Source organism: Petaurus breviceps, unplaced genomic scaffold, assembly GCF_028583685.1.
Source record: "Petaurus breviceps papuanus isolate PSGF00001 unplaced genomic scaffold, PetGlider_PUasm1.0 181, whole genome shotgun sequence".
Classification (NCBI taxonomy): domain Eukaryota; kingdom Metazoa; phylum Chordata; class Mammalia; order Diprotodontia; family Petauridae; genus Petaurus; species Petaurus breviceps.
Window position 1 is genome coordinate 17,375,619 of NW_027185784.1, and position 15,777 is coordinate 17,391,395.

The 15,777-nt window shown below is 36.8% G+C and overlaps 1 protein-coding gene across 1 annotated transcript in view; it reads left to right on the top strand.

Annotated features, from left to right (window-relative positions):
* The window catches only part of LRGUK (leucine rich repeats and guanylate kinase domain containing), a 127,847-nt gene that overhangs the window by 43,659 nt on the left and 68,411 nt on the right, over positions 1–15,777 (top strand). Inside the window, exons 12-15 of the mRNA XM_069087259.1 lie at positions 290–386; positions 4,691–4,804; positions 9,431–9,632; positions 11,744–11,839. Of these exons, the coding sequence (XP_068943360.1) occupies positions 290–386; positions 4,691–4,804; positions 9,431–9,632; positions 11,744–11,839 (509 nt within the window). The remainder of the gene's footprint in view (positions 1–289; positions 387–4,690; positions 4,805–9,430; positions 9,633–11,743; positions 11,840–15,777) is intronic.

Genomic DNA, 15,777 nt, shown 5'->3' on the forward strand with positions numbered 1-15,777 from the left:
TGTGGGAGGTTGGACAAATTAACCCCTAAGGTCCCTCTGTGATAAAGGGCACTCTACCTGTTGTGATTTGATGTTTCTGCAATGTTAGCCCATAAGATGTGGGCCAACAATTTCCTGAATCCATGATAAAGAGTAATCTGCTTACGTGGAATCACAGGGAGTTGAAATCTTAATCGTTAAAAAAAATGCAAACTTTGATTTTCTCCAAAAAAATGCTTTGAACCATTCGTTTTTCATCATATTTTAATTTAATGGAAACTGGTCAAATTATTTATTTTATATCTTTCAGTGCCTGTCATACCACAAGACTTCCTTACTTTGGGGAAGGGGACCGAGTTGATTATCATTTTGTTTCTCAGGAAGTTTTTGACGAAATGCTATGCTTGGTAAGAATTTTGGATATTACAGGAGTGAAGTAATCTTGTTTGCTTATTGTTTTACAATAATGAATATATTATTTTTTGAATTCATCTCATGTTTTAGGAAAATTGATTCTTAACATGTTGAGAAAATGCTGCCATAGTTTCTCTGCAGCTGATATACCTGATACTAGTTGGGCTTTATGTCTTCAGTGTAGATAAATTCTACCAGATATAATTTAATGCTTATGAATTAACCCATGCACAAGGCTCTCTTTAGATGGGGTCAGAGATGGGGTCTTTGCATTATGTATTAACAGTACATTCTAAATCCCATAGGCCTATGTAAACTTTTAGACAGAACTCAGTTTACTTTATCTGCATTCTCATCTCCTCACATTTCCAGAGATGCAGAGAGCTTAACTGTTGTCAAGTTTATCTATGGGGAGAGAAGCCCTTGGTCACATTTAAAGTATCTTTTATTCTTTGTGTGACCTAAATTCCCAACCAGGTGAGAGCCCTCCCTCATAAAACTGCCTCAGGTAGACTCAGTACAATCTTGCTCACATGAGATTTCATGTCTATTTTGGCAGTTCTCTCATTCCAACCATCAGTAATTACATACAATGCACTTACCTCTAAGAGCATGACTTTGTATCCATATGCAGAATAAAGCCCCAGAGTCTATACTTTTTGGGGGGTAACCTCCAACTTTATTATTACATATTTGTGCAATATTGCATTATCAAAACTAATCTTACAATTAACTGCTATGACTCAATCTATATTTGTTGCAAATATGTATTTACAGCAAATATAGATTGCTGCAAATATATTTATCACATAAACATATCTAAATATAGATTACACAAATCTATAGTTGCTACAAAGGCTCTGTTTGCTTTCACACTCCTTCGTTGTAATTGTGCATTCTCGAAGTTATCCCAAGAGCAAGAATAAAGGACTCATGTGGCCCTGGGAAAACAACAATGAGACCGGAGGGATCCATTCCCCACCTTGCACTGCACTTTTTTCTTTATAGTTTACATATTTGCTACCAAACAGTACTCCTGAGTCACAACTGGAGTGTGTAGCTGTGGGAAACATGACTGTATTCCTTATAACTTTGAATCTCTGAAGACAGCTCTTACTGAGATGATTTTATCTAATGATTCACTGCATATTGACTTCAAGGGAGGCATGTGCTCACTCAGGTTCGTTGCCAGCCTCATGCAGGTGTTGTCCCACCCAGATTCCAAAAGGAAGAAGGATTCTCTCTCTGATGAAGTTCTTCAGATTCATAGACACCATTGTAATAATTACACTGATCCCCAGAAGACACTACAGATTTTCTTCAGTTAAATTAATAATAACTCAGAAAAGGTCTGTTTAACTACTCACACTGTAAAAAAACAAAGTGGATGAAAAAATAATATTACCTAGCTTTTGGTATACAAATTGACAGGTATTTCAATGAGTTAGTAAACATACGCTCATGTGTATATGTATTCTCATTGTTCAGTTGTTTCAGTTCTGTCTGACTCTGTGACCCCATTTGGAGTTTTCTTGGCAAAGATACTGGAGTGGTTTACCATTTCTTTCTCCAGCTCATTTTACAGATTAGGAAACAGAGATTTTCCCAGGGTCACACAGCTAGGAAGTTTCTGAGGCTGTATCTGAATAAAGGCCTCCCTGACTCCAGGAGTGGTGTTCTAAACATCGCCCCACCTAGCTGCCCCCATGAAGATGACCCTGTGTGTGTATATATACAACACACACATCAACACATACATAAATACATGTATATATGTATGTGTATATACATATATATGGGACATCATAACAATATTAGTGCAGTTGTAAGCTTGTATAGATATAGATATAGACGTATGTGTGTATATATGTATTATGTACTCTCGTGTGCAAACACACATATACACACATAGTCACACATAGTATGCAAATACATATACATAGCCTAGCCAAGTGTCAGAAATAAGCAGTGATGAGGGCCTAGAGCTAATGAGTGGTAATGATGGTGTAGAGCTAGATTACATTAAGGAAATTGTACAGTGCTTTCAATTATTTTAAACTGCTTGCTGCTGTACTTAAACAGCCAAACAGCCTGTTCTTGGAAGAATCAAAACTGCCCATCCTACAAAGGACAGTGATATACACAGTAGATGTAAATTGTCTGTAAGATGTTAACAAACAGTAACTTTTGTGTAAGAAGTGGCATAAAAGGTATCATCGGGGATCAGAATAAGAAGCAGACTGATCAAACAGTAAGAGTGAGAAATAGTATAGAGGGAGCCTGAGTGCTATCCTGCTCCCTTTAAGCTGTGAAAAGAATCAGACAACAATCTCCAGGTCAGTGGGTGAATCTTCTTCTTCTTTTTTGGAGGGCAATTGGGGTTCAGTGACTTGCCCAAGGACACATGGCTAGTTTTGTGTTAAGTGCCTGAGGTCACATTTGAACTCAGGTCCTCCTGACTCCAGGGCCAGTGCTCTATTCACTGCACCACCTAGCCGCCCCAGGGGGTGAATCTTCTGTAGAAGACTTCTGGAAAGTCATGGACAAGAATGAAACATGGCGTGGAGGAAACCAGCACTGATGGGCAGTGCGTCCACGCCAAGGTGGTATCAGACTCCTCTAAGTATTCATGAAGACTTCTAGTTAACATTCAAGAATTCAGTTATGTAGGCATACCATAAAGGAGATGTGGCCAGGCAGCAATACACAGGAAAAACACCTGGCAATTTTAGTGGACCATCAGCTCCATGTGAGTCAGCTGTGTAACATGGTAGCTAGAAATGCAAATCATCCCAATTTTCCTTTAGAGAGCTCTTCACGTCTACTCCCTTCCATCAGGTAAAGGCAAATTCTCTAGGTTCTTGCCCTGACCAATAGAATTTCAAAATCCTCATTAACATTATTATGACTAACCTCCACCACAATATCAAGATGTTCTTCTGTATTGTTGTCTGGTATAAAAGACTATCATCAAAGTGATATGTGACTGAAAAGAGGAGATGGACTGGTTTCTTGGCAAAAGCAAGAGATAACTGTTAAGCAGCTTGGAGGTTCTGTTGGTGTTCTTCCAAGGTCAGAAGAAAGTGAGAAAGGACGCTAGCACTTTTGGTGAGCCCACTATGGCGAACTCCTAAGAGGATGCAGATGAGATTTAAGCAGGATGGGCAGGCATGGGGGCGTTGCAGCTAGCATCTCTGCAGGAAACATTCACATGGGTGATATCACAGATCTTTTTGAATATTGGAGTGTCCTTTGTCCTAGTCAGAATCGATCTGGACATTATAGTCAGTTTGGGGCACCATATTGATAGACATTCTAATGAATTCAGAGAAAGGTAACCAAGATAGTCAAGGCTCCTAAAGCAGGGCCAGAGGAGGACTGAAAAAAAAAATAGACAGTATTTGCCTGAAGAGGGAAAAACAAGAGTATTTTTTTTTTGCTTTTTGGAAGGCAATTGGGGTTAAGTGACTTGCCAAAGGTCACACGTCTAGTTTTTATATTAAGTGTCTGAGGCCGGATCCAAACCCAGATCCTCCTGACTCCAGGGCCGATGCTCTATTCATTGCACCACCTAGCCGCCCCCAAGAGTATTTTTTTAATGGAAGAAATGAAAATATTTTATTTTTTCTTTTTTAAAATACTATATATTTTTTTTCAAATTACATGTAAAGACAACTTTTAACATTCATTTTAAAATGGTTGAGTTCTAAGTTTTCTCCCTTTCTCCTTCTTCCTTCTCCCTCCCTAAAAAGTTAAGAATTTTAAATAGATTATATATGTGTTATCACATAAAACATGTTTTCATATTAGTCACATTGTGAAAGAAGAAACAGACCAAAAGGAGAACATGAAAAAGATAAAGAAAGTAAAAATGATATGTATTCAGACTCCATCAGTTCTATCCTTAAGTATGTGAAGAACTTATTTATGAAAAATTATTTAGAAATGTTTTCCTTAACCCCAAAGGTCAAAAATGGGACCAGTTATTGAAGCTGGAAAGAAGCATATTTTAGCTTAATATAACTTTTTAAAAGCCTTATTAACAATTGTTGGAAATGTTGGGGAGTGGATTCATGATTAAAATGTGAGTTGGAGTAAATGACATCTAACATTACTATGATTCAATGCTATAGATTTTTAAAAGCCCTATTGTTACTAGTACAACAGAAGTGTTAATTTCTGAAATGCTTATGGGGTTTGATATCAGAAATTAGAGGTACCAGGGCATTGTGCTTATATTAGAATTCTTCATAGAAGAAATTTCCACCCCTAACACAATTTATTTTATAAATTTCAGGGAAAATTTATTTTGACATATCGATATAACAAGAGTAATTATGGACTAAGTAGGGATACTATAGAAGGCATTGCAAGAGATGGCCTGGCAACCTGTGTTCATTTGGAAATTGAGGTAAGTAACTTTTCTTCCTTTGTTGTTGTTGTTTTTTCCCCCGTTCAATCAAGCAACAAATATTTATTGAACTACCCATCTAATCAGACAGTCATGAAAGCTAATAAGAAAATATAAAATATGATCTCTACTCTCAAGGAGTATATATTCCACTGGAATAACAATACAATAACAATTTAGCAATTCCAGAGTTGTCTTTCCCCAATTTGAATGTTTCCCTAATAGCTTCCTTTCTTTTCTTTATGTCTACTACATATTTTTTTTTGTTTTATTTTGTTTGGGGGGAACTCATTCCTGTTCCCTTATATCAAATAAAGGCACACCCCATGTCTCATTTCCCTGACCAATGTAATTTCACGATAGTATTCTTAGTATAACCAAACTCCATCTTACCATCCAGACACCTGCCTGCAATGTCATTTGGCTTATGAACTTTTGATCCATTTGCTGAATCACAATCTGAGCTCTTATCTCAGCCCCAGTGGCTTCAATTCTCAGTGGAGTTAACTGTTCCCTATTTTGTCTAACTTAACATTTTCTTGGAATCTGTGGATATAAGGTGGGTTAAGGTCTGTCTGTGTCTTCATTCTGTATACAGGGACTTTTCTTTAATAGCAGGGTATTTTACAAACTGCTTCTGGTATAAATCTTTAAGAAGCTGGGTTTTGTTGTTGTAACATTTTATCTTTTCCCTTACCATGAAATATAATTTTTGAGCATGGTTTTGAACTAGAGAATTTTATAGCTAGAAGGAACTTTCAATTCATCTAGACTAGAGGCAGTTCAGTTTTGTAAGTAGTACACCACATGAACAAAATCCATAGTTGTATGGGCCAGATGAATTTTTTAAATCGTGTAATTTGTAAATTGTAAATGGTGTAGCCTGTTAGCAATAAAAAGATGGATTTTTTACTGTAATGCAGAAGCACTAAAAATGGTTTAGTCAAATTGCATCATACAATGTGTGGTCTTGGGAATAATGAAACTCGCTGAATAATTTTCATCAAGTCACTGAAAATACTGTTAAATTTAACAGACTGAGGCATTCTTTTAGTCTAACATATTATGACTTCTATTGACAAGTACAAGTATTAAAATATATAAACAAGAAGAAAAAAGAAAAAACACAATATGACAAAATAAAGTGATAGCACATATAACCATAATCTTCTGTTATTTACAAATTGTTCAAACACCAAAAAAGTGTATATACTAACTTTAACTGAGAGGTAATTCAGTCACCCCATTTGTTTTCATGACCTCTCCTGAAATTCTTTCCCATACTTTTATCTGAATTTTGTTACGGTTATTGCTGACTTTATTTATATAATTATAGTCAGTGTGTGTCTTTTTCTTTTGGTTATGCTTTCTTCACCCTGTATCACTTCATTAGATTATAGGACTATAGCTATAAAGCTGAAAATAAACTTAATAACTATTGAGTCCAGTCCCCTCATTTTACAGCTAAGGAAACTGAGTCAGTCCAGAGAAGTTAAGTGACTTGCCCAGGCTTAAATACCTATTACCTGGCATTGCATTCAAACCCAGATCTTCCTAACTTTGTGTCTAGTGCCCGATTTTTCATAACCATTTTAATGATGAAATAATATTCAAATACATCCACATATTATAATGTCTTTAGTTATTCCCTAATTCTTGTACACAGAGCTTAGTTTTGATTGTTTTCTTATTACAAATAATTCTCCTAGGAAGGAACATTTTTGTATAGACATCTTTATCCTCTGAGTACAATCATAGAAATTCCATGAGAATAGCTCTGAATTTGTCATTTCAGTGTAGATCTTGGATATTAGAATTTTTCAGAGATGCTTTTTACAAGGATTTTCCCCTCTTTTGTTTCTTTTTTATCCTAAATGCATTGCTTTTTTGTCATAGAAGATACATACACATGTATGTATGTATGTGTGTGTGTATGTAGTCATATTCGCCTTTTTGGACCCTTATCTTTTCTAACAAGTCATGGATGGCTAAGAATTTTTCACCAAACCACAGTTGAGAAATTGATGACCTTCCATTATTCTATAACTTCTAACTAATCATATATGTGTACACACATATTGTAAAGTCAATCACAAGCAGCTCTTGTGAGGATTGCTGCTGTGAATAACTTTAAGGTTTTGATCACATAGTATAACAAAAAGTCATGAAAACTACAAGAAAATATAAAATACAATCTCTACTCTCAAGGAGTATATATTCTACTGGAATAACAATACAATAACAATTTATCAATACCAGAGTTGTCTTTCCCCAATTTTAATATTTATTCAAATATTTATTTAGCAATAAACAAAAGTGAAACATTCACAACAATATAACATAACAAATTATTACTGAGGTGACCACCGTAGTCTTAAACAAAACATATCATTCAGTAAGTTACAATCTCATCAATCAATATAAAGTACCCAACTGAAGGTTCCTTTCATCCTTAAGCTAATCTTCCTTAAGTCAATGATCCTTAAGGAGTAGTGGAAAGTAGGAAGGCTATTCACCCCTAGGTCACAAGTAAGTTACAATCTCATCAATCAGCACTGAGTACTCGAGAGTAAACATCCTTTTTCATCTTGACTTGAGCCTGCCTTCCAAACTCCAGGCTTCTCTTCCATGCTCCCTTCTCTTGCCTGGATTCACAGGTAGGCAGCTCTCTTATTGCAGTTCATGGTGACTAGTCCACTCCAAGCCCTTTGCAGTTTCTGTTTCTGGGAAGACAAAGCTTAACAGAACCACAACAGTATTTACACACATTAAGCTTAACAGAATTATAACACTATTCACACACATTGCCAGCACTATCATCTCAATTCACTTTCTATCTGACAAAGTAACACAAACCAACAGACAAAGCTTCTGTCTGAGAAATCAAAAGCAAATCAGCAGTAAAGTCCCAGGACTTCTATAAACAGTAGTAAAGCCCTCTTTCAGGACTTCTGTAAACAGCAGTAAAGCCCTCTTTTAGGACTTCTGTAAACAACAGCAAAAGTCCTCTTTCAGAACTTCTGTAAACAGAAGTAAGGTCCTTTTTTCAAGGCTTTTGGGTCAGCAGTAAAGTCCTTTCCCAAAGCTTCTGGATCAGCAGTAAAGTCCTCTTTTAGGACTTGTGTCTAAAAACAACAGACAAGGCTTTTATCTAACAGACCAACAGACAGAGTACTATAGAGTGCCAAAATCACAAACATTCTTACTCCCAGCTCCTGCTCAACCTTTTATCTGCTCTGCTCCTTCCTGTTGTGTCCTTCCTGTTCTGCTCTTTCAGCCAAGTTCCTCCCACCATGGGCTCCATGCAATGACGTTAGACCTATTAAGGGCAGGGAAGGTTTCCAAACTCCCTAGGTCTATTGAGGGCAGCAAAATTTATACTGTTTCCAACAAAAACTTGATATAATCACAGGCAAGGCTCAAAGGTACTTGAATAGCTGAAACAAGGAGCTAAATACTACTTTGTTTGTCATTACAATAACTGAAACAAGGGGCAAAGTACTGCTTTGCTTGCCATTACACATATGTAATCCATTTTGAATTTATTGGGCTATGTGATATGACTATGAAAGTCCTCATGGTAGTGATGTTGGGTTATCAAAGGTTTTTCCAGCAGAGCTCAAGCTCTGCCTGTTCTGCCAAGTTAGAAACATTCTGATGAAAGGAGAAGTAATAGTCTGGGTCTGGGGTATAAGAACCAACCTACCTCACTTTAGAGATGCTCATCATCACGCTTGCTATTGTGATAAATACAATATCAGTACTAAAAACCATTTTAATAATCTCTGGTTGTAGGAATGTCAGACTGATAAAGTCATGGATCCTTGATGTTTTAAAGTAAGAATGACATGAGATGGTGTTCATCTCCCATGCTTTGCCAAAATATTACCCAATTTCCCCAACAGTTTTTGTTGATTAATCCCTTCCTTGGTTATAGCATTTTATATTGAGTTTATCAGCTACTGTTTTACTATGTGTTTGGTCATACAGATCTTGATTATTGAATCTGTTCTACTGAAACTTTTCTCTAGTTCTTTCTATCTTACCAGTTTTGATAATGCTATAGCTATATATAAATTGAGTTCTGGCAGTACAAGTCCTCCTTCCCCTTTAATTTGCCCTTTTCCCCCTCCTTGATATTTGTTACTTCTGCCACCCTTTACCCTCATCCCAATCCTGTCCAGGGTTAAAAATAACATGTAGGAAGTGTAGATTAATCTTAACATTTTGTTGGCCCACGTCATTGGCTGGCAGCTATGGGAACAAGCTCCCAATGTGCAGTATAAATAGATATCTCCCTCTCCAACACTGCTACCAAAATAAAGGACTGCATATTCATCAAGGCATGTTCCTCTCCCCACTCCCTGACATTCACAAGCATCATCAGTCATCTCAAAATGCCATTCAAACAAGAGTCCAGGTTGTCTTGTGTGGAGTGCACTCAGGTAGTCTCATCTGGTTCACCATAGTTTAATATGTTCCATGAGGGACAGTTCACTTCATGATGATAAAATAAAATAAAACCTGTTTTAACATACTCTGTGAAGACAGTTCCCTTAGTTGTCTCATCAGGTGAATTCTCTATCTTTGTCTTAAATTTCATTCATTTTGTCTTTCATCTAAAAGGGTGTGAGAAGTTTGAAACATTCCTACTTTGAGCCTCGATATATCCTGCTAGTGCCAATGAACAAAGAAAAATATGAGGGCAGTTTGCGGAGAATGGGGCTCTTCAGTCGTTCTGAGATTGAATTTTCTGTCTCGAGAGTTGATTATTATATTAAAATAAATCAAGATAATCCAGGTTACTTTGATGCATTGATCAATACAGGTAAGCAACTTTCATGAAAACTGTTGTAGCTTTTATTTTGGGATTAAGAAGCCATTGACTTAAAAGTTCTATGTCAGGAAACTTCTTAGGCAAAGCCATAAATATTCCTTGTAACATTGAATAATAGTAATGCAGTCTAGCCCTAACACATAGTGACTAGTAACTGCATATTCCAAATATTTATTAGTAGTTAATATGATTAGAGAGGAAGATTCTGTACTCTTCACTTATTGTGTATTCCATAGGTCCTTGTGCCTTACAATCCATGATTGTAAAATTGTAATGGCTATATTAATCCCTTCTTACCTCTATTGAGATGTTTTGAAATCAACAAAATTCAGATAGTATATGTGAAAGTGTGAAAATTCCACAAAAATTTTCTTCTGCTGCCTCATTTTGGCATGGACTTGACCCTAGATTCTCAAAGATTGTGCTCAAAAGAATGCAATCTCTGGCTGTTTCTAGTAAGCAAGAAAAGACTTCAAGTACAATTCTGACAGCAAGACAGCTGTCTATGAATAAGCCTAGTTAAATGTGGAGAAACACATTACCAATAAGGTGACCACAAGGTGATGCGTTTTGGGGGCCATATTCATGAAGCGGCTATAACATATGAAATGATGCTCCGCCTTTTTGCTTCTGTAATGAGTACTGTGTAGTAATAGTAAAGGGGGCAGATGGTGCTAAGGATCCCACAGGTTTTAGATAGTTTCAGATACTAACTTAACTCTTGGCTATGTAAATTTGAGCTCTTTGTGCAATGAAAAATGAGATGATATACCACTAGAGGATCTGAGCCATAGCCATAATGACATTTTTGTCATAAATGAGAACAGAAGATATCAAATAGTTCTAGCTAATTAGAAGGACAGCTTACAGAGCTCTGTCCTCACAGAGGCAAATAAAGGCATTTGCAGTTTGGTTTCATCACACACTCAACAGCTTTAAGAATCATCATTTCACAGGACTCTTGGTCATCCTGTTAGTATTTGTGACTCACATAAAGCAAAAGAACAAACCTGAGAATAACTAGATCTTTCCCAGCAACATTTGTTGCAGAGGATGAAATAGCAAAGCAAATCTTTGAGGACCCTGACAGGGTCCTACAAACAAGTTCACATGTACCTTGGTCCTTGGGAGTAATTTATAATAAGGTAGGATGGAGTCAGATTGCAAAGGGCTTTAAATGGCAAACACAAGTGATTTTACTTTATCGTAGAGGTAATAAGGAGCTATTAGAGTTTATTGAGCAAAAAGGAAACATGGTCCTACCTGTGCTATTAAGAAAATTGCTTGGGGGCGGCCAGGTAGCACAGCGAATAAGAGCACCGGCTCTAGTGTTGAGAAGACCTGGAGATCGAATCCCGGGCTCAGACACTTAGCACCCACCCAAGAAACACCTGGCCGTGTAACCTTGAGCAAGTTACTTAACCCTGATTGCTCAGGGGCGGCCAGGTGGCTCAGCGAGTAAGAGCACCGGCTCCAGTGTTGGGATGACCTGGATCAAATCCGGGCTCAGATACTCAGCACCACACACCCAGAAATAATAACTGGCCATGTAACCTTGAGCAAGTTATTAACCCCAATTGCTTAAAAAAAAATTGCTTTGTCGGCCAAGTGAACGTTAGATAGGAGACAAGAGGATGGATTGGACTTTAGGCAGGGAGAATAATTTGGATTCTATCTTAATAACTGAACTGAAAAGTAGTAAGGAAAAAAAGAGATGACCTGAACTATAGTGGTGACCACATGAATAGGAGAAGGGGACAAATGTGAGAGATGTTGTTGCTATATCAAAGGAGAAATCAACTGTGTAGAAGTATGATATGCCATGGCCCCCAAATTCATCACTCATCTGCCGACCTGGTGATGAGTCTTTAGGAACTGAGTTAGACTGGTCTTCAGATAATAGATGTACCTTTTCCTGACAAAAAGTAGATTATTAACTATTTATTAATCATTACTTAGTAATAGCTTGGGTGAAGATATGGTAGGAGATTTGGTTGAAATTTGTGAAATATATTCATGTTATTTATCCATTACCATTAATTGAGAATTTGCTGTTTTGATATGTTTTTCACCTTAAAATATGTTTTCTCTTTTACCGGTAGATGATATAAATCATGCATACCAGAAACTGTGTAAGCTCATTAGAGAATACCTTGGTTTGTCTGACCAGCTTGACAAGAACATACCTGGCACTACAGGTACTATAAATATCATCTCAAATTGTACTACTTAGACACCAACACTTATTTTCTTTCTTTTTCAAGCAAAAAAAAAACAACATGTAAATTAATTATATCTCTTTAGTTCTCTAAGAGAAGTAACCAGGTCATAGGCAGTTTCTGTAATTTCTAGATTGTAACATGGAAGCCCCCATGACTCAAGTGACCTTGGGCAAGTCAATTAACTTCTGGAAAGTTAGTTGCCCTTCCCAGTGCCTAAATTGCTTCTTGGGTTGTGGTCATCTTTTCCCAACAATTATGCTATTTGAGTCACCAGTTCTGAGGACGTTTGACGTGAACTCTGGTCTACCTCACTGTTATAATGGAACTCTAGTAAAACACATTGAAGATTATGCTGGACAATGCAATGGAGGGTAGGTGGATCTTTGCCTGGTCAGGTAAGCCCTTTATTTAGAAGTGAGCTTTAAAGGGAATCAGCTTCCTGGGCAGTATAGGCATTTCCCTGCATGACACCTTTGCATTTATCAGTAATCTGGCAATATCGATTAACTATCACCCCCTTCTTTTTGATTTGCCACATGTCACCTGTCTAAAAAACACAAGCAATTGCAGGGTATAGTGGAAAGTAGCCTTCACATGTTACTTAATAAAACTATTACAAAATATCATCAGGAACTATTAAAGTTCTTTAAGATATTTATGCATAATGTGGTGTGGTAGAAAGAGGATTGGAACAGGAGGCAGAAGATATGGGTTCACATTTCAATTACCCCACTGAGGGAGCAAATTATTTCACATTATGGGCCTCAGTTTCTGTATCTGTAAATGAAGGAGTTGGATAATCTCTAGGTCCCTTCCATTTCTAAAATTTTGTGGTCCTGTGATTCTTGTATTGACTTTCACTAAACATTCCAAATTTATAGTAAATAAACTGCTTAGCTTGTTAAGAATTAGTCATGTGTAATGGAACGGCAGAATGTTATTGGTCAGTCATTTTTCAGTCAGGTCCAACTCTTTGTGACCCCATTGGGGTTTTCTTGGCAAGAATACTGGAACAGTTTGCCATTTCCTTTTCCAGCTCATTTTACAGATCAGAAAACTGAAGCAAACAGGGTTAAGTGACTTGCCCAGGGTCATAGAACTAGTAAGTGTTGGAGGCCAGATTTGAAATCAGGAAGTCTTCCTGACTCCAGACCCAGCCATCTATCCACTGTGCCACCTAGCTGCCCCTAGGGCTATATAGTCCCAAAGCAAATCCCCTGCCTGTGATGAACAGGGAGTCCAGAGTTAAAGAAATCTACAAAGTTAAGAATGTTAAACAGAGGAACTTTGTTAGCATGATCTAGTGAAATTTGTTAGTAAAACAATAAAAGTAAGAACATGTATCTTTCTGGTAAATTGAATAATAATTTAACAAAAAGAATAGTAAAAGAAAATAAATTTAACAGTCATAAAACTAAAAAAAAAAGAATTAGTCATGTGGCTCTAGTCTATTTGAAGATTATGGGAAAAGTCATAGAGAAAAAGCTGGAGTTAGAGGTATGAGGAACCCCAGGCCACCTGCTTTCTTCTTATTTCTCTTTCGGTATAAAAATAGCCCTATATTGATAAAAAAAAAAGTAGCCCCTATATTTCAGAGAACTCCATAAAGGAGACACCCTTTCAACTGGTATTTTTGTATTTTTCAGTTAACAAAAGGGTAAAGGGTCCCTGTCTATGTTTTTTGCTTGGAGGCCCAGAATGTCAACCCTATGCCACTGTCATGCACTGAAAATGAAGAGAAGGTTAGCCTAATGGACAAATTATATATGTGTGACTTTATGTAAGTCCCCTAACCTCTCTGGCCCCCAAACTCTTCTTCCTTTAAAAAAAAAAGGTGGTTGGACAAGATGATCATTAAGATCCAGTTTCCTTCTCTGTAAAATGAAGTTAATTATACTTGTATTACCTACCTCACAGGGGTGTTGTGAGAATCAGTTGAGATAATGCATGCAAAATACTTTGTAAACTGTAAGGCATTATAAATGTCAGCAATAATTATTTAACATCAGTAATTTATAAATGAATAATGAAGCTAATTCCTGGTTTGTTTGTTTTTTTTAAATCAATGGTAGTACTCAGAAAGTTTCTTAATTTTTTTAAACTGGGTAAGCCAACCTGGGCTAAGTGGAAAAAACTAAGATTTTTGTATATCCCTTTGGTCATGGATAAAATAATTGAAAATAGAGTAGAATAACAAACACTCAGATCTCTTGAATAATTACATCATTTAAAAACAGACTTTTCTTTCTTTTTTTGCTTAACTGGTCTGGGAAATCCTTGAGCCAACCAGTTTCCATAGCACAAAGGCCTAAAAATATTTATTATGAAAATAACTAAAGTGAGTTAAATATATACTTCCTGATACTGCACATGCTAATTTTAATGTATTTAGATGCCCTGTCAGTAAGAGAATAATATCCTTCTAAATGAAACTATGCATGCAAAAATTGTTCAGAATTCAAAACCAGCTGAAGGGTTGATTTGATGTTGCTGGTTTATTACAAACTAGTGGCCAAGAGTGGGTGTGGGGCAGCCGAAAGTCAGAAAGCCGCATAGCGTGAATCGCTGGTTCTTATTCCAGTATATAGGCTGAGCTCTATTAGCCAAAACAGAAGTCCAACGACTCATTCAAGCATGTTAAGTACTATAAATAATGAACACCTAGATCAGGAGATAAATGATGTTCAGGCCCAAAGCTCTGAACACTGCTGAAGCACAGAGGCCCTCCTTGCACCTATTCTTCTTAGCCATTATCCACATTTGGCTAATTCTCCTTTCTTCTCTCTTCTCATACTTCAGAAGCAAGTTTTCCCTGCCTTCCAAGGCGACAGTTAGCTCATCTGATAAAATCATTGGACTAGTGTGTTTGTGGGAGAAGGCTAATTACTGGCTAGTCTAGGTTACACTTGTGCATTAGAACAAGGGCCTACTGAAGATAATAAATAATGATTATTTGGTCTTTCTATTGTGTTGTATTGTACTGATTTGTATTCATTAAATAAACAAATAAAATATGTAAAGCAATACAGATGAGGTTGGTGTAAAATCTCTGATATTAATTGAAGAAATCTATTTTATATAAAATATAATATGACTTTTCAAAATGGTATACTTCTAGAATTTTGTTGGGGATATTGGGACCTATGAGTTAAATGGTGTGGAGAACTCCCAGTGTGGAATATCCCCTCACAATGTGGATGAGTAATTTACCTGTAACATACTTTTAAGCAGTTGCTTGGGGACAATGGGAGGTTTCATTCTAAGGATATTACAAAAAAGTTTTTCTCTTAAAAAACTGACAGCTCACAAATTAGATGATCTCTAGGGCTTCTTTTATCTCCAAGACTTTATGCTAGGAAGCTAATGAAAAAGCTAATTGACATTATCTCCAATTTAGGAGGTACCCTGTTTATCCCAATGCTAAGAATAAAACATCAGACCATCTGGACTTGGGGGTTCTTCTTAAGCCCACAGTTATCTGAGAACTTCAGAACTGGAAGGAATCTCAAAGACTATCCAGTCCAGTCTATGCCTCAATGCCAGTCATGTTTACAATGTCCCAAATATCCAGCCTCTAAAGAAAAATTTCTATTGTGCAAACCCAATGCCCCCAAGGCAGGCCCCCAAAGCAACCTATTCCACTTATGGACATCTTTGATTTTTAATTTTTTTTTCTTAAATTAAGCCAAAATCTTCCCTGGAGCATTTTCTACCCCCATTACATTTAGTTTTCCCCTCTGGGTCCAAATCAAAATAAGCTTAATCCCATTCATGTATTAAGATATTTGAAGACTATGATCAGGTCCTACCCTTCCCCCAATCCTCCCCTCCCCCACTACTTATCTGCTCTGAATAGTTCCAATTCTTTCAGTTGATCCTAGTATGGCATAGTCTCCATTCCACTAACTATCCTT